This window comes from Ceratotherium simum, chromosome 11, assembly GCF_057802395.1.
Source record: "Ceratotherium simum simum isolate JZ-2026a chromosome 11, ASM5780239v1, whole genome shotgun sequence".
NCBI classification, from domain to species: Eukaryota; Metazoa; Chordata; class Mammalia; order Perissodactyla; family Rhinocerotidae; genus Ceratotherium; species Ceratotherium simum.
In genome coordinates this window covers 44072462-44099770 of record NC_141910.1, presented here as the reverse complement: position 1 = coordinate 44099770, position 27309 = coordinate 44072462, and the positions used below count along the sequence as shown (strand labels likewise).

Sequence of the window (27309 nt, the reverse complement as noted above, 5' to 3'; positions counted from 1 at the left end):
TGATGTTCTTAAGCCAAAGTATCAATAACATTGTGTGCAATGTTACTTCATGATTTCTTTTCCTATTTTCACAGTAATGGGAGCTCAAGTCTGGAAGAAGTAAGGGCTCTTGGCACTGTCCAGCGTCATCTGTGGGGGTAGGGGACAGTGAAAGCCTGGAGAGACACAGCAGGGGCCCTGTGAAGTCAAGTCTTTAACCAGGTAAAGTACTCTCATCTAGCCTACTTTATTGGACATTAATTGTACTTATTAATTAAGGCACATGTACCTTAAAAAAATGAATGAATGAATGTGTATCAATCAAATGAAAAACAAAGGCTTTCATGTCAGAAAAAAAAAAGAATGAATGCAATGCTGAAGGAAAGGATTAGTGTGTTGTGTTGCTTACAGGAAAAAAATGTCCTGCATTTTTTGTATGAAGCAGAAATATAAATTCAGAGTCTTAAAGTCTTGATCTATTCAATCTTTCAAAATTGCAAATTTAAAAAAATTACAAATTAATTCCTACTTTGCTAGATGGTTTGCCATTGAAATTTAACTTCTATGTTGGTTCTTATAAATCCAAAAATTCAGAGATCAGAAATTTGGTAGGAAGCTGGATGCTGAAAGCCTATTGGAAAAAAAAAAAAAAAGCAAGCTGCCTAAAATCCTAAAATGTACAATGGCCAAATAAAATGTTTACCACGCAACATTTTAATTCAAGCACTTATAAACAGTAGTTGAAATGAATTGATGCATTAGACTATATTTGCTACAACATAAAGTATAACTTCATGATAAGATTATGAAAGTGATTTTTATTATTTTGGTAATGTGTCCTATTATTACAGGTAACTAGAGATACAGAATTTTTTTAATTTGGTATATCAAATAGTAAAAGCTACATATTAATGCTGTGTCCTAAAAATCTATTTCAGTTACAATCATGTATTATAGTTGTATACATATTAAAAGCATACATGATAAAATACAAAAATAAGAAAAGGTTAAATAAGAATGATTCTTGAATTACAAACATCTACTAAAGTGTAGCTTCTTAGCACACAGTTGTGTCATAGCTAAAATTATACAAATTAATATATAATACTATGAAACTATTTGATCTAATATAGATCTAATATGAAAATATTAATGCTGTAATAATATTTCACAGGTAAAGGCTAAGTTCTGAGACAAGAAAGCTTTTCGATAATCCGCAAAACAAACCTGAGAAATCTTTTTGTTTTGGAAAAAAGCAATTTTGTTACAAACTCAAAGCTTTAACATACAAATTAAGCATTTAATACACAATATACCTTAACTATTGCAGTAACCTGGAGTAGATGTTCTGACTTTAAGGGTAACCAGCAAATACATTCTTTCTCTGGCAGAAGTAAAATGAGGTTTTCCAATTAAGCCAGTAATCTGTTTACTGTAGCCCCCAAATTCGGTTATTTCTGTTTGTTTTTGGTTTTGCTTTCCTTCCTTTAACTAGGTTATAAACATATCAAATAAGCCAGGGAACCTCCAAGCGCCCACCTTACTTTCTTTCACATAAGCAGTTTTTTCCCACAGATGAAAGTGCCAGATGAACTGAGCCTACACACACAGACACAGATGATGGCACATATGCTCCTGGTTGATTTAATGAGGCATCCAGATTGATACATGATTGCTGTTGCTGCTGCACATCTCTCAATCAGAGTAAGTAGGCTACAGCAGCCCAAAATCACAAACTAAATGCTGCGGGGGGTGGGGGGGGGCCTGGGTGTTTCACAATGTTTCAGAATAGCAAGTGCCAAAAAAATTTAAATGTATTGTGTAAGCGTGATTTCCCTAGCCAACTTTAGTGCCTTAAAAAGACTGGCACAGTTTTTCATTTTCAAGATGTACAGCTATGAGATTTTATTAATTAAAACTACATAAAATTTTTATTAATAAAAAATCCCAAATTACAAAACAGATCTATATGTTGTAGATTTTTTTTTTAAAGTACATTTGGGATTTAACATTATCACATGAAACATCTTATTTCTAAATGTTCATGCTTCAAATTTTGTGCTTTAAATGAATTAATTTGGAGTGAGTGGAGAAATATTTACCCATCTTTCTTCCTTTTCCTTTCTTCACTCTTTTCTCTTACCACCCCCACACAACCATCATATACTCCTTCCTTTGTAACTTTGATAAAAAGATTCCAAAAAGAGTCATAAAATGTAACAAGCAGTAAGCTTTTAGGACACTGTACAACTTCCTTGGGATGTTTACATGCAATGAAAGTAACAATTTCAAACTTCACTTGGCACTTTTGCAATCTTCCATCACTTTTTTTAAGGTTTTCAGGTTATTTACATAAACTGAATGTAGACATTTTGTTGACGCTTTATGTTTTTAAGTTACCAAAGTGACTGCTCACTGGGTTGGCCATCTTAAATAGCACAACTGATCTGATCAGCTCCCCTGGAACACAACACAATCTTCCAAACAGCCTCCCAAGACTGTCTTCTGATCCTGACTTTGCAAAACACAGACTTTCATGCTACTTAAAAAAAAAATCATTTACAAGAGAAACTAGGTCAGTTATGATGGGAATTTTCCCCCTTGTTACCTAATAAAGAGAACATCCAGATAATTCATTGCATTTTTCACCGTTAATCAAGCAGACACAGGTTACATTTCTCTGCCTTCTGCAGGATAATGGCCAGACTTCCACTAACTTCAACTGGAACTCAATAATCAGAATGGCTTTAAAATTAAAATTTAAGCATGCCAAAAGTTTGGAATTTTAACATATTAACTAGAACAATTTCAAAAAGATATTCTGTGTTATGAACATAATTTTAATAAATATATTATAAAGTAATAAGGAAGACATCTCACGGATCCAATTTTGAGATTTTTTTCAGTTCTCATTCAAGTTTTGGATGAGAGAAGAGACTTTGCTTCAACTTGGCTTCCAGGATGTCAAAACTAGGCAATTGATTTAATCAAGCTCATTTCATGTATTTGAGCCAAAACTGATTGAATTGGTTGTACTTTTTGATTTGCTATGACATTATAAAAGACATACATTATTCAACCTTTTCTTGACCAAAATAATGAATACTAACTATTTAATAATAAAATAACTAATACATGTTGCTTATGAATAACTATGTATGCATACATACTGAATACTATTTGTGGACTTTTATGTTAACATGTGAGACATTGAAATCAGTGCATTACAATCACATAGTTTAAAGCTTAGCTTGGCTGGTAAATCCTTTTTTTTTTCTTATAATTGAAATTCTGTACTTTGGCAACCAAGAGAGATATGACTTCAGCTTGGATTTTTTTTTTTACTATTTAACAACTTAGCCTTTAAAATTCTTAATAAATCACTGAAACCCACTATAATCACTAAATCAACTACTATTAATTTCTATTTGAGAAAATGACTTTATAACTCATCCAAAAATGTAAGCAAAAGCACACCAGTAGGCAAAACGATAACTCCATCCATAGATACTAGAGCCGAACTAAGCGATTTTACGGAAAAGGTGAGAAGAGAATTTCTGGTCTTCACCTTTTCCTTTATCACCCTCAATCACACGTCTTACACTGAAATTATTTGCCTTTGCGTATTCAACAATACATTCTGAACTTTGCTTAATACGGTTTTCTATGGGGCAGATTTCAGCACACAGAACATCAATCTCGGATTCCACCCTCGAAAGCATAATTACTGAGATACCTCTACCTAATGGTAGTTTTGTGTGTGTGTGCATGTGTGTTTTAATTCCAAAGAATGCTCCTATAAGAAATTATTACCAGCATTTGATAGTTGTATAAAAATTGGGGGGCCCTTTAACTCTTTGACTCAAAAGATCTTCCCAGAGCCCCTGCATAGCCCAGCGCTCATCTGAGCACACGAGTGTGAGGCACATCGTCTACAATTGGTTTATGCTTACGTTAGGCTAATTGAGAAAGTGGCACAGGGGAGCCAGAAAATTTTACTCCCCATCCCTCAAAAGTTGAGTACTTCTAAAATTTCAACTTGTTTCTGGCTTCTCCCTGGCAGTCTTCCTCAGCCTGTAACTTTTGGACAGCACTATCAAGGAGCTCCATGGACTCTCTGAGAGTGACATTGATTTTAAATGACTTGGGTTTAATGGTCAGGCCGTAACTAAAATCTATTTTCGGGGACTCGTCTGGATTGGCCTTGATATTGCACTCGTGAGCCAGGATGGAGATGAAGAGAAACAGCTGCATCTTGGAAAGCTCTTCCCCGATGCACCGCCGTCTGCCCACTGAAAAAATCATCACGCTGCTGGCTAGGTCCTTGTTGATGAAGCCGTCCTTGTCCAAGAACCGGGCTGGATCAAAGTCCTCCGGGTTAGGCCACTTCACTGGGTCGTGATTCACAGACCACTGGTTAACAAAAACCACCGTGTCCTTGGGAATGTGGTAGCCCAAGACAGAGGCATTGGCAGTGGTGGCGTGAGGAATGGTGATGGGCACAAAGCTGGAGAAGCGCATGGCTTCATAGAGAAAGGCCATGACGTAGGGCAGGTTGGGCTGGTCGTCCAGGCAGGGCAGACGGTCCCTACCCACGACTTGATCCAGTTCTGCCTGGACCCGAGCCTGCACTTCAGGATACCTGTTTGGTTTCAATACGCAGGGAGAAAACAAGTGAGGAAAATTAATTCTTCTTCATCCAGAAAGCACATTATAATTTATTTTAATTCCACTTTCTTTATCTGAATCAGTGACTGAATTAACGTTTCCGGCCAAAAAGACCCATCTAGAGCAGTTTTCTAATTTCTCACTAATTTACAAGATGGATGAATTAATAGTTAAATTTCCTGTAATAAGCCTCACGTGGCTAATACTCTCTTTCCTATCATAAGTCAAAAAAATCTAAGTTTTCTGAGTCTGAAAAAGCACAATAATGACCGAGGCTGACTTCTCTGCTAGGCACAGCACGCACAGTGCCTAGGACACACAATACTTTTCAAGGGCCCACAAAAATATTTTCATTTCTTTTAAAATCAGAAGAAAAAACTGAACTTTTAGGTTGAGGAAAATGTTTTAATATATAATTTTGATATATTTATCCTTACACCAATGTAGTCATAAAATAAAAATTGAAAAAATTTTTTATGGAGTAAAGAATCTACGAAGGCAAAAATACCCTGGGCCTGTAAAAGTTAAAATGCAGCCCTGCAAGTGGATCCTTTTTTTTTCCTCCTCTCCCTAGACAATTCCAGCAGACACGCTGTTTGTATTTTATACAAAGATAATTGGTATCCTGATAGATAAAGCTACGTCTTCTAAATTTAATAGCAAATTCCCAACGTTCATGAGATTATGGTACAAATTGTAATACTTGTTCACTGTTGGCGATATACACTACATAGTACAATCCTTTTGGAAAACAAAATCTTAGTACCAAGCAAGATCCATAAGGGTAACCTCTCCCCACTCCTTTTAAACCCATGTCTAGAAACGTATTTTCAGGAAATAACAGGTACAAAAATATATAACGACAACAACAGCTGAAAATTTTAAAAATGCAATCAACAACGTTGAAGCTCAAGAAATAATTATATATAACAATATGTTATTACGGCAAAATATGTAGCAATCAAAAGTTACTAAAATAAAGTTTAAAAGGAAAAATGTCCATTACAATAAATGGAAATGTCAGAAGTAAAACAAAAAAGAAAGTAAATAATTATTGCAACTCTGAAAAAAATGTAAGCATGCATGTGATGAAAGTATCCGTGCTTTAAAAATCGCTTCATTAGCCTCATATTTCAGGGGTCTGCAAACTGTTTCATCAAGGGCCAGATAGCAAATATTTTAGGCTTTGCGACCAGACCCAACCCTCTCTGTGGCGACCGTTCAACTCTGCCTTGTGCTGCAGTGTGAAACCAGCCACAGACAATGAAGGCGCATGGGTGTATTTCGACAAAACTTATGTACAAAAATAGGTAATGTAATTTGCCAACCTCTGTCATATTATCTTTTCACTAAAAAGAAGAAAAACGTACTCATCAGCTATATTGAATCGAAAGTGACCCCCAAATTGTTTTATTTCCTTTTGCTGCCCGCTTTGGTTTCTAATGAAAAAGAAAGAAACGCCGTTTCAAAAGACAACATGCTTATCTGGGGATGCAAAGGACCTATGATCCCATTTTGGAATGTCTTCTTCCTGACCTATTACCCACCTCTCTTTATTCGATTTCTGTTCACCCCTCCTACGTGTTTCTATCATCTTAACACGGAAAAGCGATTTTAAATACACACAAAAATTCAATTTGTGAAAGTAACTGTACAGTATCTAAGGAAATATAGGTTGCAGTGGATTCTAATATGAAAAGAAGCTGTCTTTGCCTTCCAATATCTGGGGCTCCAGCAAATTCAGCATCCCCCACTGCTTATATGTGTGCCAAGAAGTGGCACAACCAGGTCTCTCAAGGCAATCAAGATTTGCCTTGAGCAAGACATTTGCCCCTGGCGCAGGGTTGCCAGATAAAATACAGGCTGCCCAGTTAAATCTGAATTTCAGATAAGCAATGGCTAATCTTTTAGTATAAGCATGTACTATGTAAAATTTATTTTTTATTTGCTAAATCTGGCAACACTTGATACCGGGAACCTGTTTAATTCCTGCATGCAGAGAGCTTCGGAGAGCTCTGCGATCTTAATCAAGGTGGGCACTGGGGACCAGCTAACCAACCCAGCCAGGCCCAGGGGCCAGAGAGGTCCGCGGCGCCTCCTGGATACCCTGTTTGCCATTCTAGATGCTGCTCTGCGCTCGGTAAAAGTATTGCTTCTCTGCCTTTTTACCCTGACACTTTTCCTTCTCCTAGTGCGGCGGTTTCATAACTCCAGCACAACCCGCTGGGTTCTGATCGCCTTCCCAAGGCTTCCGTGAGGGTTAACTGCCCGCTGGGCCAGACCCTCTGGCCCCCGGGCCGCCTCCGCGCGCTTCCTTTGCCAGGGAACAAAGCCCGGACCCACGACTGGCTTTGAGCGCCGGGGCTGGGCGATCTCTGATCCGCGCCGATGACTGACCAAGCCGATAAGGCTGCTGTATTTCTTGAACATATTTACTGCCTTACCCTTTCTTTCGGAACCGTTCCAATTTTGCTTCTCTTGTGCCAAGGAGGAAGAGATCAGGGCTGACGTGCGGGCGCTTAAAAAACCTTGTTTTTCCAAGGGCTTTCTCACAAATTTGTCCCCACTCGGAGAGCCAGCGACAAGACCAGAGATGCTGAGCGGTCTGGGCCCCGTTGGGTGGGTGTGCGCGTGTCTCCGCCAGCACTGTGCCTTCCTGAGCTGCGCTCTCAGGACGTGATCTCAGATTTGAGAGGTGGGACCCGGCGCGAAACCCTAAACCCTGCGCGCTGGTCGCGACCTAAGCATATTCTGGTCCCATCCGCCTTTAACACAGGAAGAAAGGAAGGCCCGACCCACGCCTCCTGGAGGCTTTACCTGGTGAAAAGGATGAGCAGCCACTGCAGCGCGGTGGAGAGAGTGTCCTGGCTGGCGCCAAAGATGTCGGTGATAGTGGCCGGCACGTACTCCACGTCTAGCCGCGCGCCGCCGCCGCCCGAGCCCTCAGCCGCCTCCTTTCCCGCCGAGAGGAGGAAGGCGTCCATCAAGTCTCGGGGGGCGGCCCCGGGCCGAAGGTTTTCACGGTGCCGCAGGAACTTGGCGAGGACGAAGTTGCTGAAGTTGCGGTTGAACTGCTCGAATTCACGGAAGGCGGTGCGCACCGGGTTGGGGAAGCGCTGCAGCCAGGGCAGCACGTCCACCAGGCTGCCTGCGCCCACCGTGCGCCCGAACTCCTCGTTGTGGCAGAGCAGCTTTCGGAACTCGGCGTCGTCGTGGCTGTAGCGGCAGCCGAAGCACGCGGCGCTCATGACGTTGGCCACGGCCACCAAGGTCAGCGGCCGCGGGTCGAGGAAGGCGCCGCCCGCGCTGCCGCGCACCAGCAGCGCGACCAACTCGCGCGCCTCGCCTAGCACGTGGCCCTCGAGGACGAGGCGGCTGCGCGGCTGGCGCGTGGCGAAGGCTCGCATCGTGGTTTGCGCTGTGCGCCGCTGCGTCTTCCAGCGCTCCGAGTACCGGCCGAAAGCCAGGCTGCGGCCGCCACACACCACGCGGAAAGAGGCGAAGGGTGGCCGGTCGGCGAAGGCAGCGCCCTGCTGCACCAGGGCCTGGCGGATGGCGCGCTCGCCGTTCAGCACCACTACCGGGCAGCTGCCCAGATGGATCTGGAAGACGTCGCCATAGCGCCGCGCCAGGCGCGCGAATGAGAGGTGCGGCGCCGGGCCCACAGCCGCCGCGTTTCCGATCAGCGGCCACGCAAAGGGACCGGGGGGCGCGGACCCTGGCTGTCGCCGCCGCTGCCTAAGCAGCCGCTGGCCCACGTGCACGGCGGCTAGCACCGAGAGGAGCAGTAGGAGCGTGGTCTGCTGGGTGGACAGCGAGACTGGCAGTAGAGGATCGTCCAGGCTGAGGCTAGTGGCCATGCTGGAGAAATAAGGGCGAAGGCGTGACACTCAGGTGTGCAGAGAAAGGAGCAGGCCCCACGCCCCTACCCCCGGCCTCCGGCTACCATGCGCTGCTGGGTAAGGAGAAGGTAGTGCGTAGTCAAGTCAGGGCTGGCTCACTGCAGAAGCAGCTGAACACATCCCTTCCCATCCCAAACCCACTCCCCAAAGGAGAAAAGAAGGGACGTGTTTCCGCTTCTTTGTGACCTAGCCTCTCCGTCTCCACCAGTCTCGTAACGGTTCCTGCAATTCGGGGACAACACGGCGGGAGTCGAGGCGGTGGAGCTCAGTTTCCTCTAAGTGCCTGCCCCTGCGCCCCACCCTACCCCCGATCTGCGAGAACCCATCACAAGAGGTGGCTTCGCGGACAGACTGACCTGCGAGGAGGCACGGTTTCCAGCGGCGCGGGACGGCCAGCTCCAAGAAGGGGCTGGGGCTTTGGGGAGGGCAAGACCTCAACCTGACTGTCTCCGGAAAGTCGGAGGCCCGCCCCGGACACCTGCTGCAAGCTCTGGGAGCTTTAGCACCCACTCTGGAGTCTCTAGGCGTCGTCAGAGCTAGGGGCGCTTGGATTGGAATGGGGACAGAGAAAGGTGCCTCCTTGGCCGAGCCCCGCTGCACCTGGGGCCTCGGCAAAGTCGGAGTTTTCTCACAGCGTGAGGATTGAGATTGGGGGTCGATGAGTGGAGTCGATTCCCAGCCCTCGCGCCCCACGCGCGGCTCTGACAGCTGGTGTCGCAGAGGCGTGGCCGGTTTGCACAGTCACCCCAGAGAGTCAAAACGCGCCATCCCGTTTTTAAGGTCTGTGTGGAGGGAGGAGACAGCCGGACCTGGCGGAGGCGGGGCTGGGGCAGGAGGCGGGGCGCGCCGGGACAGTCCACGCAGTTCGGACGCCCACTGGGGTGGCGGCGAGCGGACGGTCACGCAAGGCGGCCCTGGCGCACCCCGACGGCTCGGCGAAGTAGCTGGCGGCGTTACTAGACGCGGCGGCGTGAACTTTTCGTTTGCCCGAAAACCGCTCTTTATCCCAGTCACCCCCGATCGAGGCCGCGCGGTTTCCCTGGAAGCGCGCTCCGGACAGAACCTGCGCATCCCGCTGCGCTGTCCGTGGGAGCGCGCCCCGCGCCCCGAACCTCCCTTTCCTTTGGGTGACTTGAGCTTCGTTCCCTGAGAGAAAACTTCTCGGGATGCTTGGGCGCCCGAGCCGGGAAAGGAAACCTGTCAGTTTGGAAACGGGGAAAGTTCGATTTGCGGTGGCGGTTTGTCTTACAGCCTCCCTATTTAACTTTATCTTAACGTTCTCGCAAACAAATCGGCCCCTCAGATGAGACCCTTTGGCGCGCCAAGTTCTCCTTCCCCCTCGAGCGGCGAGATCAAGAATCCCTGAGAGCCGCCGCTCCCCGGCCCCGGGGCCCCGACCGTCCTTGGCACACAAAGGCCAGCACTGGCGGGGCGCAGCTGGCCCTGAGGTTTCCCGCGTAGAAACTCCTCCAGGTGGCGCCGCCCACTGGAGGGCGCCGGGCCGCGCTGGCCGCCTCCGAGGCCCTTGGCACGGGGCCCGGAGCCGAGCTGGGGCGAACAGTGGGGCGGGGGGGGCAGGGAGGGCGCTCTGAAGCATCCTGGGGGAGGGGGTAGGAGGAGGCAAATCTCCGCGCGCCTGCGAACTTTATCGGGTTGAAAAGTTTCCTCTTGTCGCCTCCCCCTTGCGTGCGGAGCTGTGCCTTGCGTGCGCCGCTTCTGGAAAGTCGGCTCCAGTCATATCCCTCGGCGCTTCTCACGGCACCTGACACGCCGAGGCGGCGGCGGGGGCGGGGTGCGGGCCGCCACCACCCTCCGCGGCGCACGCACGGCCGCGCCCGCCGGGCCGGCGAGGCCGACGCCGGGGCCGCCACCCGAAGGCGCTCGAGATGGGGACGCTGTCTTCCAAGGGGAAGCGGGAGGCGCCCGGGCCAGCGGTAGCCTCCCTGGCCGGCTTTAGTCTTCCCTGTTGGCTGGCACGATGTATTTTCAAGACCCTGGAGAGAAAAAGTCTTCTGCGCAAGGCTGGAGAAAGGGCGAGCCCGGGGGGAGGGGTGGGATGTTTGGGAGTTAACCAGGTAGGAATTGTATCTCTGGGCCTCCGGGGTCATCAGGTGTAAATATAAAAGTAGCATGTTTACCACGTGACAACCCTGTGCTTTGAGTTTTACCTGCCCTGTGAATCTCTATTGTTTCCCTGTTTACAGATGAGGAAACTAGGGTTCAGAGAGATTATGTGACTTACCCAGGATCATACACACTATAATAATACAATTAGGATCCTACAATAGAATTTTAAATGATTCTTCTCTCAAGAAAATGATTGAAATGCTTGCGTGGACAAAGTGGGCTGGTTTTCTCCCCTCCCCATCTTCCCTCTCTCAAGAAGTAAAGCCAGAATTTGAACCCATGAAGTCCCACTCCAGATTTATCCTACAAATTTATGCAAAAAAATCCTCGGATAAAAGGCACAAATGCCTTCTTTCCTGCTTACCTTTTTTTAAAAAGTGGAAAAATTTTTTAAAGTAGTTTTTTTTAACGGAAATGAGGATTCTGAGGATCACAAAGAAGAAATGGCATACTCACCTTTGGCAATTAAATTGGTTTTGAATGAGGGAGGCCTGTGGACTGTGCCTCATAGTTGACCTTGGAATAACTGGTTTAATTTTAAAGAAAAATAAAATGGTGTCCGAAAAGAGTCTGACTTCTTGAGAAATTGAAACCAACAATAAAATATCTGACCTGATAAGAAAAATGCCTTTTTGTACAAGTCTCTATTCAGCAGCTTTTGAGAGGTTCCCTGGAAATGATTTCACATAGTATGATAGAGTACTCAGATCCAGGATGAAGTTAGTTTTGGAGCAACTGGGTGAATAAGCATGGCTTACATATCCTTTGAAATGAGTTTCATAACATTCTTACATTGTCCAGCTTTAGCAGGACCCTTGCCTAATAATTCAAGACTGTGCACACATCAGTCTCTCGCTAGACTTTAATTTAGTGGATGGGAACTATCTAGGGGCTAATGCCAATTCTGAGCTATCAACATTCCTGAAAGCTTTTATCACCGTATCTCTACCACAGCATCAGAGTGGATAGAGGTTGCCTTTAAACCAAGTCAAGTCCTATCTTAAAAAGTACAAAACAAGAGTGTTTCTAAGACCTCCTGTTTAGTTCCTGAATAATGCCATATAGTATTTGGATAAACTAAATGCATACCTTCTGCCACAGCAAATAGTTCAAGCATATCCTCCAAGCTATGGTGCCTTGCGCTCAGCTCTTGTTCTAGGACATGCCTTAAACAGAGGAACCAGTTGGGCAAATGCTGTCAGAAAAGTAAGCCCTTATCAATTATGGCAGACCAAACTGACTGGCTGTGGTAACACCATCAGAATCTGCAGGCCTAGGCTTTGTGGTGTAGATCTCTGTTGGAGGACCCATCTGGTACTTGATGAAGACACAGAGTAAATCCACAGTGGCCTGTGGGTACCCCTGATCCAGCTCAAGGTGGGACCCTCCCTCTAGCGAGAATCCACACCAGGCTCTTTAAGTATCACAACTTCTCAACTAAAGCCAGTATCTAAGGCCCAGGGATCTCCTTTCAGACAACAGCATAGAATATGAGGATTTCACCCTCTCAAATCTCAAACTTCAATTGTTTGGTGCAAATAACTTTCAAAAGAACAGCTAAGCAAGAGAGGTAGTTTAAATTAGAGGTTTAGAATAACTTGTATTGTATTGATTCTAAAGAACAGAAGTCCAGGGGCCGGCCAGGTGGCGCAAGCGGTTAAGCACGCGCACTCCGCCGCAGCGGCCTGGGGTTCGCCAGTTCGGATCCTAGGCGCGCACTGACAACACTGCTTGGCAAGCCATGCTGTGGTGGCGTCCCATATAAAGTGGAGGAAGATGGGCACAGATGTTAGCCCAGGGCCAGTCTTCCTCGGCAACAAAAGAGGAGGATTGGCAGATGTTAGCTCAGGGCTGATCTTCCTCACACACACACACACAAAGAACAGAAGTCCAGCGTAAGCTCGTTTAAGCAGGACAAGAATGCAGTAGCTCATGTACAGGGAAAGATAACTGTGGTACCTTACAGGGTGGAAGGACCTGGGGCTGCTCTCCTTGATCTCTGTTATGTTGGTCTCTGCTTGGGCTTTGTTCTGCAGACTCCACATGGTGGGAAAGCTGGCCATAGGCAGCCTCAAATTAACCACCCCAAGAAAAAGAGAACATCTCCTGTCCAAGGTCATTACACAGGCCCCTGGAAGGACTCTGATGTGCCAGGCCAGCATCGGGCCACCCCTGTGGCCAATGGACTACGTCGGTTATCAGAAAAAGAGGGATGGGGGCTGAGGGAAACATGCTCGGAAGCCAAAGATAAGAGCTCTGTCAGTCCACATGTATCCCACTTCTGTCCATCGCTCTCTTTCATGTTGGAGGATAACCCAAGTCTATTATTATTAGTTTAAATCAGCAAACGAGATAGATACATGTGTGACTAAGGTCAAGAAAGGCCCTATGTCATCAAGCTAGAAGTTGGTTTTCTTCATGGGCTTTCTCTCTGGCCTAATTCCTGTGTCGATTTTATGGGCTCTTCCAACCCCCTGCAAACACACACACACACACACACACACACACACACACACGCTTGAGTGGAGGGTGGAGAAGAAGCAGCAGTCTGGCAAGTCCTTCACGTGTTTGGTGGGCAGCAATCAGTAATCACACACGTGTTGGTAGGCAGGAGAAACAGGAATAGGAGACACACCAAGTATGCAAGGTGACTAAGAGTATGGCAGAGGGAGGGACTGCAGGATACTGCACATCAGGTGCTGGCAATTGAGCGAATTCTTAGGCGTTAATACCAAAACCCTGTGCCGAACCTGACTTGCTTTTGCTTTCTTCCTCCTGGTAATACACAGGCTGAGAACCACAGAGCTAAAAAAATATACCTTATTTCATCCGATCTAAAAAGCTATCATTCATAGGATGCACCATTATTTTATGTACTAATATAAAGGTGGGGGGTTGCCAATTGTAATTATGTCATTGATTGTAAGACCTATTCTGATTTCAGAGATGTTAAAATGTTTTTTAAAAAATATGTTTTCGAGTCGATGAAGCACTGCGCGTGCTAGCAATGATCCTCTGGATTCTCTGCCTTTGTATTAAGCAGTGGTGGTCCTGAGGTGTCTTGGATGGGGCAGTTGGGGCCAGGAGCATTACCTACCCAAGTCATCCCCCGTTCCATTAATATTATTTGATGTGGCCAATTGATGTTTTTCTCAATCCTGTGGAAAGTGTGGGTAGAAGTTGCTTTGGAAGATTTTGCTAATTTTATTGACCTAAGTAAATCTAAGAAAAAGACAGTCACTTGCTAAGTCAGTGCAGCTTAAGACAAGTTTCTTAGCCCTCTCCCCTTCCAACCTGATTGCCCCACTAAGCTCTTTCCATATAGTCTGGTATTAGTGAAAGCCACAGGCTACACTGTATTATTCTAGTGTCCCATCAAAATAACTTTCACTTTATTTAGAAGTAAAGGGGCATCAATGTCTGCACCTTACTCTCAAATGGTTCAAGGAAAAAAGACAGAAAGAGAGAGGGAGAAAGAGAGAGGAAAATAATAGAGCAAATGTGGTAAAGTGTTCATAATCGGAGAATTTGGGTAAATGAGAGTTCTTTGTGATGTTCTTGCAACTTTTCTATAAGTTTGAAATTATATCAAAATTAAAAGTTACTAAAAATAAATAATAAGTGCATAAGAAAGAAATATCTTCATAACATTATGATCATACGTTGTCCTCTCAGACTTTATTGACAGCCTCTTACATGAAAGGACCATGAAAAGAACCTGGGATTGATATGTCATTCAGTGTCCTCCAGCTGATCCGTCGCTCTTAGAGTTCAAGGCTGAGAAGAAGTTTGTGCTCGATGGCAGTACTTTTTCTCAGCCCTATCTGATAATAATACCTTCACCTTTTTTGCTGTCTCTGCTCTGTGAATGGTTTGAGTGTATCTGTGTCTTTTATTGTAAGCCTCCTTCAATTCCTTCTGAAAATTGAAGGAATATAATATGTAAGTAGTACCCTGCCCTTCGTTTCCCTGTGTCCTTTGTTTAAGGAGAGAATCCACTAAAGTTGCATGTGCTTCATAAATGTAGCAAACGGTGCAGCTCCCTAGTTGCTTCTTCCCGCTTCCTGTAGTTGCCATCCTTCTCTGCTTTGTTTCTTCCCCTTGCTCTTCCTTTCTCCTTCTTTCTTCCCTCCCATTCTTTTTCATGCCCCCTTTCCTTGGGTCCGTTCTTTCTCTTCCTCACCTGCATTCCTTCGGAGACTTCCATTCTCTTCTCGAGCTGCCTCATCTCTGCTCTCCTCTTTCTCTCTTTCTCTCCACGTTCCCCTGCTGACCCTTTCACTCATAGAAGAGTAAAGAGTAGGGGCAGAGGAGAAAAGAGAAGTGGGAGTGAAGAAAGCAAGAAAAGGGGCCGGCCCCGTGGCATAGCACTTAAGTGCGCGCACTCCGCTGCTGGCGGCCCAGGTTCGGATCCCGGGCGCGCACCAACTCACTGCTTGTCAGGCCATGCTGAGGTGGCGTCCCATATAAAGTGGAGGAAGATGGGCACAGATGTTAGCCCAGGGCCAGTCTTCCCCAGCAAAAAGAGGAGGATTGGCATGGATGTTAGCTCAGGGCTGATCTTCCTCACCAAAAAAAAAAAGAAGAAAAAAAAGAAAGCAAGAAAAAAAATCAAACGCCAGGGCTAAAAGATAAACTCCGTGATCAGTCATTTAATCCAGTCTCTCAGCCAACACATGGGTCCCTCCTGCTCAATACTTGTGGAGTGAAGCTCTCACTAACTCAGCACAGGGAAGATTCCATAGGAAGGGAAGGGACACCAAGATTTGTGGTTGCTTCTGCACATTTGTCCCCTGGGCTTCAACTACCGCCTCATCCAGTTCCTGAGACTCACCTTTCTAATACTGGAACTGGGAGCTGCTGTCCACTGCTTTGGTCAACAGAGAGAAACTTTACTCTCCTAATTCTTTGATCAAGCTCAGAACATCTTTAGGCAGGTGAAGGATATTGTTTTTCATTTTATTTCCTAAAAATAAATATTTACAAAGTTACCAAGAAAATGCATAAAGCAATAAGAAGTAAAGTACAAAAAAAAGATAGAATGTACATTTGGGTTCAGCTAAATCACAACATCTAGCCATGGGCACATAGACTGGTAGAGCTTCCAGATCTGGGATGGATTCTCGGCTGAGTATCCAGCTTCCAGTCTTCTTTTTCTCCCTTAACATCTTTGTTTTTAAGGTTAAGTCTGTGTTCACTCACAGGTTTCCTTCTCTTTCCACACAAGGGCAAAAATTCAGGTCAAAACTTGTAGTCACATCCAGGGCTGGAGGAAATAATTGGTAGTTAAGTAACGTAAGTGGTGATTCCTACCCTACACATTCCCAAAAGAGAACATGAGGGCTGGATAATTATACATTGGCTTTTTGACCATTGACCTCCAACAGGATTTTTCCATTCTACAATGAAGTGTTCGTGTCTCAGCTGTGGCCTGTCTTGTTGTTGGACTGCTCTGGTTAGAAAGATCTAGATGTTAGGAGGTTCTTCCCAACATTAAGAAAGAAGCTGGAGTGAATGTGCTTGTCTTTTTCCCTTTCATGTAACAGTCCTTCGTCTGTTTGAGGATGGTTCTCATGCTGACGCTGAGCCTTCCTTCCACGGACTAAGAAACGCCCCAGTTCCTTTAGTCATTCTTTGAATACCTTGGTTTCTAGAACTTTATCCAGCTTATCTGTGCCTTCTAGACAATGTAGTTTTTCAATATCCCTAAGTATGTACCAAAAACTGAACACAGTACCCCAAAGGTGACATCTTATCCAGCCCAGACGGACATAGTTACTTCCCATCAGCCATGCAGTGTTTCTTTTAATGCAAACTAAGTTTTTGGACTATTTTAAAATATCCCACTGTTGTGCCCATCCTAAGCTTGTGATCAACTAAAGTCTTCATCTTTTCTTATAAGACTTGATACCATCCTGCATCTTTAATTGCACTTGTGCAAGTGACTGAAAAAAACTAAATATGACATTTTACATTAATTCTTATTAAATGCATCTCCGGCTTTAGGACAGTATTCCAGCCCATGAAGACCAAGTTGATACTCTTGCTGGCCCTGAGGGTCAGAGACCTGAACAGGAGCAGGAAAACAATATGGGGAAAGCGTGTCAAATAGCCAGGTGACCACTGCTCTACTCTGGACTACTTCTAGGCCAAAAACCTTTGGACTGTGATCTATATTGTATATCCACATTATTATACATCCACAACATTTTATGTAAATATTAGAATGTAATATATTATATTATTTTTCTATTTTGGCCAGATATAAATTCTTAAAACACACACATAGTACATAAATAGACTCTCGTTGCAAAAGATTCAATCAGTATTTAAGAATACACAGAAAAGTGGGAAAGCCCATACTCCCACCCCTTCTCAGACGTAACCCAGGGAACCATGTGCCTTCTATTTATGTATGTGCATATGTTTGGTTATAGATGTATGTATTTTTAATATAAATGAGATCATACTAGAATTATTGTTCAGTGACTTTTTTTTTCAACTTAACAATTATCTTGGTGACCTCAACAGAAAGTATAGAGCTACTTCATGCTATGGCATAGTATGGCCATAACATAGTTTATTTCACTATTTCTCTGAGATGGTCATTTGTGTTGTTTCCAACTTATTATAGACTCCACTGCAGTGACTTCACTTCTGTGCAATTCTATATACATTTGCAAGTGTTTCATCAGTACAGATGCTTGAACCAAGGGGATATGCATTTTAAAGGGTCTTGATACCGCTTCATTGTCTTCCAAAAAGGCACGCCAGTTTGCATCCTCATGAACCTGGGGTTTTGTACCAAGTAGCGTGTGTCAAAATACTTTTCCTTCTATAAAGAACTGTCACTTTAATTTAGCTTTGTAGAATGAAAACTAACAAAACAAAAATGTTACTTGTCTTTCAGACCTATTTTAAAGAATATATATGTTTGTGTTCAGATCACATCCTTTCTTGACAGATGAGGGAAATCCCTGGATTAAAGCTAGTAAGACACTGGGGGGGAACATTCCGGATCTCCACATCCCTGTGGAAGACATCACAGAAGCCAGGGCAGGAAAGCGACCTCAGTGCCTCAATATCCCCTCTGAGATGATAACAATTCTTCACAGGCCCCTAGGCACAGACTCAAATGCCTTTCGGGCTTTTCTAATCCTCCATGGGAGATTAAAAGCAATAAAGCCAGCACATCATGATTATTAGGAGTTTGGCTTCTAAAACCAGGCACTCTTGGGTGTGAGACCCAGCTCTCTTATTTCTAAGCAGTGACCTTGGCCATCTTATATAACTCTTCTGAGCCCAAGTTGCCTCATTTGTACAAGTGGGATAATAATATCCCAACCTCAGGGGGTAGCTGTGAGGATTAAATGAGATATTGTGAGGAAACCAATTAGCGTACTTGACGGCAAAGAGTGAGCTCTCAATAAAAGTTACACATTATTATTATTATTATTTTTACTGCTACTACTAAGCCCTTATTCCTGTCCAGTAAAGTCAGAGTCATGCAAGGACTTGGACCTCAGAGGAATAAAGACATGGGCTGCTTGGCTCAGAGTGGTGGCTCCCAGGGCAACACGCCTTCACCCGCCTGCAAGCTCCTGAAAGCCTAAGGTGACACCAGTCACCTCCTCCTTGCCTTCTGAGGCAGCACTTTGAGTGGTTAATAACCCCACTGCAGAACCAGCCAGGGCCTGAATCTGGCTCTCCTACTCAGAGTTGAGTGACTTCAGTTGCTGCAAATCACCTCTCTGGGTTCAGTTCACACGTAGGTAAAACGGAGATGATACCAGTAGCTATTTCAGAGAGTTGTGGTGTGGACTAAACAAGCGGCTACATGTAAAGCTTTTAGAACAGTGCCTGGCACCTGGTCAGGCTCAGACATTCTCAGCTACTACGGTTACCCTGTAGGAGGCTATCTGCTGCTGCCTTTAAAAGGCTGACCCAGAGCCATCTGCTCTTGGCAGAAGGGCTCAGCACCAATAGCCAATTTGCGTTTTCCTCCAACTCCCAGATGGCAACCGGGCAGTACTTCTTCCTCACCTCATTTCACCTCACCCGGACATGCTCCACCTCGGGACCCTTAGTACAGAGGCAGTTCTTTAGGCAGGAGGATGCCATGTTCCCTAAAGATCCTGGGCCAGGCCATGCTGGGTTCCTTTCTCCAAGCTAGGCTCTGGGCCAGTCCCTCTGTGGCTTTCGTGACTGCTTTGCAGCCCTGCAATAATGAGGCTCCAGGATGACACTGGAGCAATTCCCTGCCAAGGAGAGTTGAGAAAACACCACTCTACACAGTGCAGATGGGAGAGAACTCAGGGAGTGCTGTGCTGGGGCCTCCCAGTGATTTGTACAGATGAAGCAATGCTATCCAGCTTCCCAGAAGATACCGCCTTCTTCTCTTACATTACAGGTCTGGGTGAAAGTGGACTGTGGCCTCAGACCTGGGGCATACACACATCTAACAGCTACATGGGGAAGCTGAGACCATCTCAGGAGCCTGTACCAGAAGGCAGGGCATGGAAGCTCTCAGCTCTCCCTTCTTAAATGCTAGGGAGGGAATCATCCAGAATATTTTCCCATCCAAAATGGAAAGTTAAATTCAATCGTCTGTACTTTGGTGGTGACTAATCTCCATTTTTCCTTTTCCCATTGTGTTGAGTCAGTCCCTGGTGGCTTATTCATTTTAAGGGTCTGAATGCAGAAGGAAGGAGGGGCTTGCCCATTTCTGAACCTTGAAAGCATGGCACCCTGGCCTGTGTGGGTGTGGCTGGGGCCTTTACTGCCAGCTGTGCCCTCAGGCACCTTGCTGTCCGTCCACTATGTCAGGGACTTCCTGATGCGGTAAGGCTGTGGCTGAGCCCTGAGCTCCCAGGTTACCAGTGCCACGCCCCAATGGAATACCTGGGGCAGTGGGGTAAAATGGAAATCTACGTTCCCAGCAAGGACACAGGAGGGACGCTGGACTAGCAGGAGCCCTCATTTCTGTTCTCTTTTACTGCTGGGCTCTGACTACAATGCCTGAGGCTCCCTGAGGCCGATCAGAGAGGTGAAAATGAAATTACACACATGGCATTTAATTTCACAAGGAATAAACACAGCAACAATCCTTAGCGCCACATGCAGAGCACTGTGCCCAGCTAAAGAGGAAGACAATCCTCCTCTTTGTTGTTAAGAGTCATAAGGCCAGGGCCTGTGGCTTATGCTCCTCTATTAACTTAGCATGCCTAACAACACAGAGCAGATTGGGACAAAGAAAGGAAAGGAGCTAATATTCGCCCCAGGTGCCAGGCACTGTATTCTGTGCTTTACATCTACTATTTCACTTACTTCTTCCAATCATCCTAAAAGTATTGCTATTTTTAGCCTACTTTTTGTATATGGGGATTAAGGTTCAGAGATGGTGAACTATTTGCCAAAAGTCACACAGGTGGCAAGTGAGGAGGTGGAAATTTGAACTCGGCTCTGCAGGCTCCAAAGCACTATACCACAGCAGTAAACACTTATTAACTAGCTTATTGCCTATCATCACGAATATTAAGAAGCCCCTCCCTTCCAACTCTACGCTAAGTATAGACTTCTCTGGCACTATTATGCCTGTTAAGGACCTAGGTGACCCCAAGCCTCTCCTGGCCAGGAGAGCTGACTCCTACCAGCAGGCCAGGACCTCAATAGGCAAAGCCATGCTGGTTCCAGTGCGAGGTGTGATTCAAACCCTCTCCGTTCCCTCCCACTGGAGATTACCCCTGGTATCTGCCCAGCACAGTTTAATCTCTGTAATTTACAACCCAATCTTGGGGAGGTTTAGATAATTTCCCTTTAACACAGTGGCTGGAACATGCAGAGAATTGGAACGAAGCCTCCACATGGGCTTCATGACCAGATCTGCAACACTCAAACCCATTATATTGACATTACTATAAAATTCACACTATTCCAAATCCCCAGAGATGACAGTTTTATTTAGAAGTCAGCAAGCAAAGTGATGATTTCATAGGCTCCAATGCCAAAATCTTAGCTCAGTGCTTCTCAAATGTTTTGTTTTCGAGGCCTCTTTATACTCTTGAAAACTATTGCAGAACCCAAGGAGCTATTGTTTATCTAAGTTATATCTATCAATATTTACAATTTTAGAAATGAAAACTGAACAAAATGTAAAATATTTATTCATTAAGAAACAATAAACCCAAGACATGTTAACATAAATAACATATGGAAAATAACTATATTTTCCAACACCAAAAATATTTAGTAAGAGTGGCATTGTTTTCCATTTTTACAAATCTCTTTAATTTCTGACTTAACAGAAGACAGCTGAAGATTCATATCTGATTCTGCATTCAATCTGTAGTGATATTAAACGTAGTGTAGCCCCTGAGAGACCCCTGGTAAACTTGTGACAGGAGAAGGAAAAAGGCAAAGAATATCTTATGAACACAGTTTTAACGTTGTGGATCCCCTGAAAGTGTCTCAGGGACCACCCACCCTCCCAAGGAGTCTCTGGACCACACTTTGAGAACCACTGTCTAAGCTTAAAAGTGTGATTATCTTTGTGAGTGTCTCTCCATCCAAGAAGTATCTAAAGGCTGTGGTCTTGGACAGGAAGTTGGTGGGAGTGGGATGGATTTCAGAGGGAGTGATGTCCCAGCTACTGATTTTAGGAGTAAAGCCCCGAGGCAAGTGTGGGCACATTCAAACAGTGCTGCAACCCTGCCAGGCTGTTGCGGTGGTACCACCCCCAGGTGTCTGGCTGGGATGATGCACCTTAACCCCTAAGCAAGATCAGGAAGAAGAGACAAACAATGGTACCCAAATCTCTGCTGCCGGGGCCCTGGCTGAGTCAGGCAGCTGGGAGAGCATGGCTCAATGCAAGAGGTGGGGGGATCCTGCTCACAGGTGGGGCCAGGAGGGTATCTGAGCCACAGCCTGTAATTGCAGTGGCAATTTGAATGGCAGCTCTGCCAATAATAGCAATAGGAACAATAATAATATACTACTAATAACGTAAGAGCTACCATTTATCGAGCACTTTGAGCCAGGCAGTGTGCCAAGCACTTGACATAAATCATTTCATTAATCCCTCACACCAGCCCTTTGAGGTAACTGGTACCATAATCCCTTTTCTACAGATAGAGAAAGCAAAGCGGGAGAAGTTAGAGTTATCCACCAAGGTCACACAGCTCCTGTGGCAGCTGAGCTGAAATTTGAATTCAGGTCTTCCAGACTCCAAAACCTCTCTCCTGCTTCCCAGCCACACCAGGTGGGCAAACTCCTGATGGGGAAATTCTCCGCAGTTCAAGGGCTGGAGGCATGAACATGTGGCTTCCCATTGGATGAAGCATGGGGACAGAGTGGACACTCCTTTCCCACTCCAACCAGCCTTCTGAAGGCTTCAAAACTGCATTATATTGAGGTTATCAAAAGACTGAAGGAAGTGGGGAGCCGAGGTGACAGCTCTCGGTTTCAGGCTCCCTCCTATGCCCTTCCCCACCCAACTCTGCCCCCGCAAGCCCCCTTCCACTGTTGCCACTAGCTGGGAAGTGCGGGCATTGACACTCCACCTCCACCCCTCCCCGAAGGTCTATATGAACTTTACCCCTTCAAAGGTCTGACTCGGGATCCTTTGGAGCCCTACTCCCCAGCGGACTATCTGGCACAAGGCCACCACCACGTCCTGCCCCTGCTGAGCTCAGCCTCCCAGAGGTGCGAACTTCCCATAAACAAGCTCTATTCCCCCAAAAAATAAACAGGAGGATTGTGTGAGAATGCTTTTCCAAGGCATCCTCCCTTCTCCCTAACCAGAGGCTCCAAGGAGTTCAGCTTTGCACGAGCTTTTAATTTGCGTGCAGACAAGCACAAAAGGCCCAACCGGATATACCTGTTATTTCCCAATGACCTGAGAGCCCAAAGTTTATGTTAAGCCTTGGGTTATGGCTCTGCTTGCACGCAAGGCTCCAGGACTCCTGCAGGCAATTGAGAGGTGGTGCTGGAGAGGACAGAGGAACAACTCTGAAGTGACAGCACATAATTTAATTCCCCCTAAGCTTTCCAAGCACGCAGACTGTTCCTTTTTTGTCAGCATATAACCTAAGTGATTTGTTCTACTCAGGCAAGAAATGTCTAATTTAAACCACATTGCAGCTAAGCCTTTGGTGAAGAAAGAGAGCTCCCTGCAGCCTGGCTTGTGCGGGGTTAGGCTGATGGCAGCTGAGGCAAAGCAGACCCCTTGCAGCCCCCGTATTTCTACCCAGGTCATGACTGGAGAAAGGTGCCTTCTTGAGCTTTAATCAGCACCTCACTCTTCTGTCTCGTGGTTCATCCCTTGTGAATGGGTTTTATTTTAGTAAGAATGTTTATAGGAGGGTGTTGGCTGGATGTCCCTCATGTTCTGGGTTTAAGTTCTAGCTGTGCCACCAGTGGCTGTGGGACTTCAGGCAAACCTCTTAAACTGCAAGCACTGTTTTGTCTTCTCTGAAAAAAGGGGGGATAGGTGCAGATTGACACAAGTTAGTGGAAAGTGATCTGGTTTAGGAAGAAAGAGATCTGTGCTCCAACCCTGCTTTGCCACTAACTAGCTATGGATTTGAGACAAGGAACTTTTCTCTGGGCATCAATTTCTTCATCTGCAAAATCAGTGAGTTGGATGAGATGGTCTGTAAAGTTCCTTGAGCTCTAAAATACTTCGTATGTCCTAAGTCACTTCCAGTTTGACAAAATAATAATAATAGCAATTGTTATTATAATAATAATTATTATTATCTGTGCTTTCCTTCTGTAATTCTAAAGACTTCACTAGCAAGGCAAATCTCCTTTTAAAATTCTTCTTTAAAAATATTTTTATTTGCCTAACTCACATGAAACAAGGAAGAATCTAGGCCCCCTCGATGGTAGGATTCGATGTGGAGGTTCTGTGTCCGTCTCATTCCCCATTGAACTATCGAATTTCCTCCATAGACACACCAGACTGCTAAAAATGGTCTCTAAATACAGCCTACATTTCAAGGCTGTTCCTTCAGCCAAAAATGCCCCCTCCCTTTCTCTGTGTGAAAATTCTCATTCCCTTTCCTTCCCCTCTCCATTATGGAAAGTTGTTTTCTCCTCTGGGTCCCAGGAGCACTTTGCACTATTATTCCATTGACTTCATTCTATCTGGTGTTATTTTTGGTTTCATATCCAATATATCTCTGCTCAACTAGACCCTCAGGACCTGGAAAGCGGGGACTCGGTCATCTGTACAGCCCAGCCTCTCCGCCCTCCTCCTTCCCTTCCTCCCCCAGCACCTGGTATACATTCAGTGTTCATAGAAGAATTAAGTTGTTGAACCCTGTGGATTTCATCACAATGGAATAAGAATGCTCTGCGGGTTAGAAGTTCATAGCTGGAGCTGAACAGCACTAATCCCTATCCCCCAAGGCAGCCCTATTAGGCTGGTGATCAGAGGGCGGCTGTGGGCTTGGGGTGCTGTGTGGCGTCCCAGGAGCATGTGCTGTGGGGCTGCGGAGAAAGCTGGCTTTTTGGTGGAGGGCAAAGACTGGTCTAGCCTCACGTGATAAGAGGGGCCACATATTCCGTTCTCCTCAGCCAGGCTTAGAACAGGCCCAGTGACCCTCCTGTTAGCGTGCTTTGTAAATAGCACCCAACTCAGATTACTTGGGAGCTTTTCTGAAACTTAAAAAAAAATTTGCTATTCAATTTGCCTTGCCCCCAGCTCCTCCTTCTTCCAGCATATGGTAACTCCCTTATGAACATTTGCCCGTTGGCCGACTCCTTCTCCAAGGTGGACCCTTGAATGCACTTATGCCTTTGTTGCTTTTGGTGTAAAGTCATGGTTAGAGGCATCAAGTCCTGGGTGGGCTTGTCTTTTTCTTGCTGAATGTAATTCTAATTTAAAGCAAATTCCTTGATTTTTACTAGGTAGAGATTTTGCAAAAAATTTGAATCTCATTTTAAGATGAACGAGGATTTGAAAAGTTAGCCTAATTAAGAAAAGTTTAGATGAAGTGCTTTTAAACACAGTGGTAGAGGGCTAAGGAAGAGCTATGGTACAGAAAAGCTTTTTACAATGAAAACAAACAGAATAATTTTGTAATGAAGAGTGGCCAAAAAACCCCCAAAACAGGTTCTTGATTGTTGCCCTCCCATGGAAGATGGAGTCGTGGCTGCTGCGAATTTTGAAAAATTTCTTCAGAAAAGGATCAATTTTTTGAAAAGCTGATCATCTTGGGAAAAGTATTGTTAACTATTGAAAGAACTAAGAGCTAAGACTGTGTCCTTGGAGGTGAGTTTTTCTTAAAATACCTGAATTATCTCACCAAAGATATTTGAAGAAGAATCTGTGTGCTTTTTGCACATAGTAGGTAATAGTAAAGAAAGTTCGGAATTTCATTACTCTCAGGCTCACGAAGAGCCAGAGGATTAGAGGTCATTTATGGTGACAGGGAGAGCGCTATGTTGGGAATTCAATGGATGGTAGTTAAGTGTCCTTTTTCTTTAATAATTGGGATAAGCAGGACTAATTCAACTTTACAAAACATTCTGAGAGAGTGAGACGGGAGCTAGGGAAGATGGAGACAAGTGAAATAAAAGCTTGAGAAACGAATCAGATAAAACCTGTTTGCTACCACAAGTGCGGATGAAGGAGCAACATTCCTGAAAAGGAGGAGAAATGAATAAAAGCTCAGGTCCCAGAGCGGAGAGGCAGCTAAAAGCTGACCTCTCCCCCTCCTAGTCCTGCTGGAAAGCTGCAGGCTTGGAGGAAAAGGAAGGGTCGCAGGTTTTTATGTTTTAATAAGACGTCTCAGAAATGATAATGAGCAGGGCAAAGCTGGTTTTCAGAGATAAGGGGAGTGAGCAAGGCAGCGGCCGTTGGAGCTGGCAGTTGGAGAAAGCTGGGGGCCACAGAGAACTTGTGAACCTGAGGACGCGTCTGCCGGCTGTCGGCTGGGCGCGGGGACCCGACTCGGAGTGTCGGAGCGTCGAGGTCACTAGACCAGAGCAGGGAAATGAAAGCGCAACCAGAACAACTCTGGGGGAAAGGCAGCGGCGTGGGGAGGGGAAGCAGTTTTCCTTTCTGAATCCGAGAGGGGAAATTTCGAGCTGAGGGGAGTTGTGGGGGAGGGAAAGCAAAGCCTCCAGGAATGCCGGGAATGTGATATCTGTCTGTATATCTCTATCTCTGACCTTATAATTTCCCGCAACAATTTCTACACGGATTGTGACACCGCCTGCATAAGTGTGCCCTTCACCTCTGCTCTAAAAATGCCATTAGATAAGTCTGTTTTATCAACACTCTGTGAGATTGGCTTTGCTTTGCGGAATTCCGCAAAGCAACTTGCAGTAATGAGAGGCTGCTAGGGTGTATGTGACAGAGACAAAAGCAGAGCCTTCCCTGAGTCCCCAGGGCCCTGGAGGCATTTCTTGGGGTTTAAAACCTTTCCTTAGAGAGCTAGAGTATAGTGAAATGGGAGAGAACGTTTATCTTAGAGTAATAATTGCACCAACCACAGCCTCAATGCCCAACAGGCTTAAATCTGCTGGAGTAATTAGCCTAGGAAATTGAAGAGTCAAGATCCCCACACAGTGGCCCCCACAAAGTCTGAAACGGAGAGAAAGACAAAGCCAGAAAGCCAGTAGACTAAGTGTGTGTATGTGGAGAAACTTTCCTCACCATTGCTATTTGGGAATGGAATAATTTATACATGTATAAATGTATGATATTTTTCTACATATTTATTCCAAATGTCTGTTAAGATATCTGAAAACAGCTCCAGCCCAGCCCCCACTCCCATCTTATTTTTATCCTAAAGGCAGTGTTACAGGGATGTTCAAATGTTCTGAGAGGAGGATTTCACAATTTATCACCACATGCAGGATGTAAACAGTTACCTACAGTGCTGGGTTGGGTAATGTCCTTTTAATTCTGAATTATAAGTTAATTCATGGCGGTGGTCTTAGATTTCAAACATTAATCACAGCAAATTGTAGAGGAAAAGCAGGATGGTGTGATTCATGACCTAGAAAGAGCAGCAACAGCTTCTAATATCCACTCATCCTCTGCGTCACATGATATGTTTCAGAAACTCACTTGAAATTGAGAAAATAAGCCATTCCTAATTGTACTTAAGTAAGGAAATAGCTCATTTATGAATCTAAGAAGATTAGAGAATCTTTAGTGTGTTTGTTTAGAATCTATGCCAAATTTTTTTTCAGAGGCACAAACCTAGTTTTCCCTTTTTCTTAAAAAAAAATGCTAATAGGGCCGGCCCCGTGGCTTAGCGGTTAAGTGCACGTGCTCCGCTGCTGGCGGCCTGGGTTCGGATCCCGGGCGTGCACCAACGCACCGCTTCTCCGGCCATGCTGAGGCCGTGTCCCACATACAACAACTAGAAGGATGTGCAGCTATGACATACACCTATCTACTGGGGCTTTGGGGAAAAAATAAATAAATAAATAAAAAATTATTAAAAAAAAATGCTAATAAAGCCAAATGTTTAAAAAAAAAAAAAAAAAGAAGAAGAGGCTTTCACATGCAATAACACCACTCAGGGATCTTGATAATTAACTCACCTCTGCTTTTGAGTGTGGGATTTTTGCATTTTATGGTATGTACCTTTGGGATGGATCTTCTTTCTCTACT

At 45.1% G+C, this 27309-nt stretch overlaps 1 protein-coding gene across 1 annotated transcript; it reads right to left on the bottom strand.

The window, feature by feature from the left end:
• Positions 1-777: 777 nt before the first annotated feature.
• Positions 778-10045, bottom strand: CYP1B1 (cytochrome P450 family 1 subfamily B member 1). Its single transcript, XM_004418131.3, has 3 exons — positions 8906-10045; positions 7465-8508; positions 778-4621 (listed from the first exon to the last, which is right to left on the bottom strand). Exons 2-3 carry the CDS (start codon positions 8505-8507, stop codon positions 4006-4008), a joined length of 1659 nt encoding a protein of 552 aa, XP_004418188.1. The 5' UTR covers position 8508; positions 8906-10045; the 3' UTR covers positions 778-4005.
• Between the last annotated feature and the right edge of the window lie 17264 nt (positions 10046-27309).